This window comes from Phaethon lepturus, unplaced genomic scaffold, assembly GCF_000687285.1.
Source record: "Phaethon lepturus isolate BGI_N335 unplaced genomic scaffold, ASM68728v1 scaffold23229, whole genome shotgun sequence".
NCBI lineage: Eukaryota > Metazoa > Chordata > Aves > Phaethontiformes > Phaethontidae > Phaethon > Phaethon lepturus.
The window spans coordinates 1,823-4,995 of NW_010564503.1; the positions used below are offsets into that span (position 1 = coordinate 1,823).

Below are 3,173 nucleotides of genomic sequence, written 5' to 3' on the forward strand. Positions count from 1 at the left end.
CATCTGTCCGTGGCCTCGTCTTCCCCCTGCCTGGCTCTTCCCCTTGGCTTTGCAGCTGGAGAAGCACATTGTGCGTCTCCGGGAGGAGCTGGACCGGGAACGGGAAGAGCGCAACTATTTCCAGCTGGAACGTGACAAGATTCACACCTTCTGGGAGATCACCCGCCGGCAGCTGGAGGAGAAGAGAGCAGAGCTGCGGAACAAGGACCGGGAGATGGAGGAGGCAGAGGAGCGGCATCAAGTGGAGATCAAGGTGGGAGGGGAGAAGGTGTTGTGAGTGCCCCTCACTCTGGGTGAGCCTTGGGCAGCTCTGAGGAGGAGAGGGAAGGTGGAAGAGGAGGAGAAGCTGGGCAAGATGCAAGCCAGGAGCATCTCGGCCAATATCCCAGCTCCAGGGGTCTGCTGCTGCAGCTCCCCACCCAGTCTGTGGCTTGTCTTTAGGTTTACAAGCAGAAGGTGAAGCACTTGTTGTACGAGCACCAGGAAAACCTCACCGAGCTGAAGGCGGAGGGCGCCCTGTCCATGAAGCGGGCCCAGAAGGATCACTGGGCCCAGGAGATGGAGCTGCATAAAGACATGCGCTCCTTGAAAGTGGAGCTGAAGGAGCAGGAGCTGGCCAACGAGGCGGTGGTGAAAAACATGCGCCTGGTACGTCCCTGGCTGGGCCAGAGCCGCGTGCCAGGTGCCTCTGCCGCAGAGGGAGGTGGTGGGGCCGCCGCTGGCTGAGCCCTCACAGCCCTGGCGTGCAACCAGGAGCCTGCCTCCCCGTCTCTCTCCGTGGGATGGGATGGGGTTTCCCGCAGGCACCGGTAACAGATGTGCTTAAAGGCACGAGAAAGTCAGCGCAGGAACGGGGAGAAGGGCTTCCTGGGGCAGCTCCTGTGAAACCCCCCTCCTGCAGCAGGGAGACCTGAGCGCAGCTGGGTAGCCTACGAGCCACCGTTTGCATGGACAACGTGGGATCGGTGCCACGGCGGGGGCCTTTCCCAGGGAGCAGGAGGGACTCCCTTGGGATGCGGCTGACTCAGTTTGGTTGGATTTGGTTGTCTGCCTCTAACATGTAGCTTCTCCCTAACAGAAACAAGAGGAGGAGATCACCCGGCTGTGCAACGACTTTGAGAGACAAGTGAAAGGTCAGGACGTGCGCGTAGGCCTGGCCTGAGCTCCCTTTGTCAGTGTGCTGGGGAAGGCTCCTCCGAGCTCTGCTGCACTGCCGGGCTCTCTAGCAGAGCCTTGAGCAGAAAGGGGGATGGTTTTCCCCCAGTTCTTGCTCCCCCGTGCTCTGGGGCTGCTGGACCCCCAGCATCATGCGAAGGGAACAAGGCCGGGCGCCTGCAGCGCGGGCTGAGGGGTGCAGGCAGGGCACTGTCGCTGCTGCCAGGCCCTACTGCCGAGTGCAGCTGTCTGGCCGCGCTTCTCCAGGCCACGGGCTGGGGTGGCTGGAGGAGCCCTTGCAGAGTCCTCGCTCCAGCGTCCTCCTCAGGGGACGTTTCAGGTTCTCACGGGCTGACTTGGAGCATTTCCATGCCCTCTTTCCAAGGATGCTATTTCTGGGCTCTGTGCTCCATGGTCCCAGCGTCACTGCTCTGCGTGCTGGTGGCAGCTGCGGTGACGCTGCTAATGAGCGTCTTGTCCTCAAGTAATGCCGTGGCCGCATGCGCTGGGCTGGCGCTTGCTAACAGAGCTGGGGTGCATTACGCAGGCTCTCCAGGAGGCCCTCACTCAGCCCCCTCTGCGCTCCCCCAGAGATTGAGGCCAAGTACACCAAGAAGATGCAAGTGCTGCGGGATGAGCTTGACTTGCGGAGGAAGACCGAGATCCATGAGGTGGAGGAGAGGAAGAACAGCCAGATCAGCGAGCTGATGAGGAACCACGAGAAGGCCTTTGGTGACCTCAAGAACTACTACAACGATATCACCCTCAAAAACCTGGCACTCATCAGCTTGCTGAAGGTACTGCCAGCCCACCCGCCGCAGCCTGCCTGGCCTGCAGTGTCACTCTTCCACCTAGGGACCGGTCCTGTGAGGGTTTCACCCAGATCTGGCCAGCTCCCAGGTGGTGGTGTGGGTGCTGCTGGTCTCCTGAGGGTTGTACACCATTACATGAGCAAAGCTCTTAAGCACAGGGAGACGTGTCTTGCTGGGCTGGCAGTGGGAGGGTGTCCTAACGGTGTGGGCAGCTCTGAGGAGCTGGGCAGCCCCCGCTGCATGGCCTCTCCAGGAGTTTGTGTTCCCAAGAACAGGAGCAGATAGAAGAGATGAAGCAGAAAGAGAATCACTTGGAAAAGGAGAAGGCGGACGTGCTGCTCCAGAACAAGCAGCTGAAGGAGCCCCTGCAGCAGGCCCAGGAGCAGGTCTCTGAGCTGCAGAAGAAGCTGGCCCATTATGACAAGGACAAGGAGGCCCTGACAGTGAGTGGCCAGCCCTGCCCTTTCCCAAGTCGCCCTGGCTCTTTCCTGGCGGGAGTGGCTCAGCAGTGACCTCTGCTGCTTGGCTTGCCCTGGCCAGGTGCCTGGGCAAAGTCCCTCGAGTCCCTTTCAGCTTAGCTGGGTGTTTGTAAGATCTCGGATGGGACTCTGGGGCTCTGGCAGCGAGAAACCAGAGGAGCTCCCGCTGCAGGGAGGGAAGGCAGTTGGTGTGGGTGCTGCCTGTTTTTTCTCGCCCATATCTCTTTGCTGGTCACTCTCCTCCCTTGCCAGAACGCGTCCCCCACATCTCCCAGAGAAACCCGTGCTCTTTAACAGTCCCTTCCCGCCTGCAGAACACAAAAGCCCGTCTGAAAGTCACCCAGAAGGATCTGAAGGATCTTCAGTGGGAACACGAAGTGCTGGAGCAAAGGTTCAGTAAGGTGAGAGCTGCAGGTGGGTCTGGGTATCCCGCTTCCCTCTCCAAACCCTGTCCCCTCCGCAGAGGGCCGGGCGTGGGGACTCAGCAGAGGCTGCCCAGGCTGCACTTAGCCGAGGGGTTTCTGAAGCTCTAATCCAGAGCCATGCGATAACTGCTGCTTCCAACAAAGCTGCTCACAGCTTTGGCGTCTCCCACGGTCAGCAGACAGGCCTGGCCTTGTACTTTCCTAAGCAATCATGCACGCTCCAGCGGTCCCCTCCCGGCCCGCGAGGGACTGGCTGCAGCGGCGGCTCGGGGGCAGAGCTGTGGGGAGAGATTGTCACGGGC

General features: G+C 60.6%; 1 protein-coding gene across 1 annotated transcript in view; it reads left to right on the forward strand.

The window, feature by feature from the left end:
• Nucleotides 1-3,173, forward strand: part of GAS8 (growth arrest-specific 8) — a gene marked incomplete at its 3' end in the record, with an annotated part of 5,979 nt that overhangs the window by 1,729 nt on the left and 1,077 nt on the right. The window contains exons 2-7 of the mRNA XM_010294895.1: nt 56-253; nt 442-648; nt 1,079-1,133; nt 1,747-1,952; nt 2,243-2,410; nt 2,761-2,847. Of these exons, the coding sequence (XP_010293197.1) occupies nt 56-253; nt 442-648; nt 1,079-1,133; nt 1,747-1,952; nt 2,243-2,410; nt 2,761-2,847 (921 nt within the window). The remainder of the gene's footprint in view (nt 1-55; nt 254-441; nt 649-1,078; nt 1,134-1,746; nt 1,953-2,242; nt 2,411-2,760; nt 2,848-3,173) is intronic.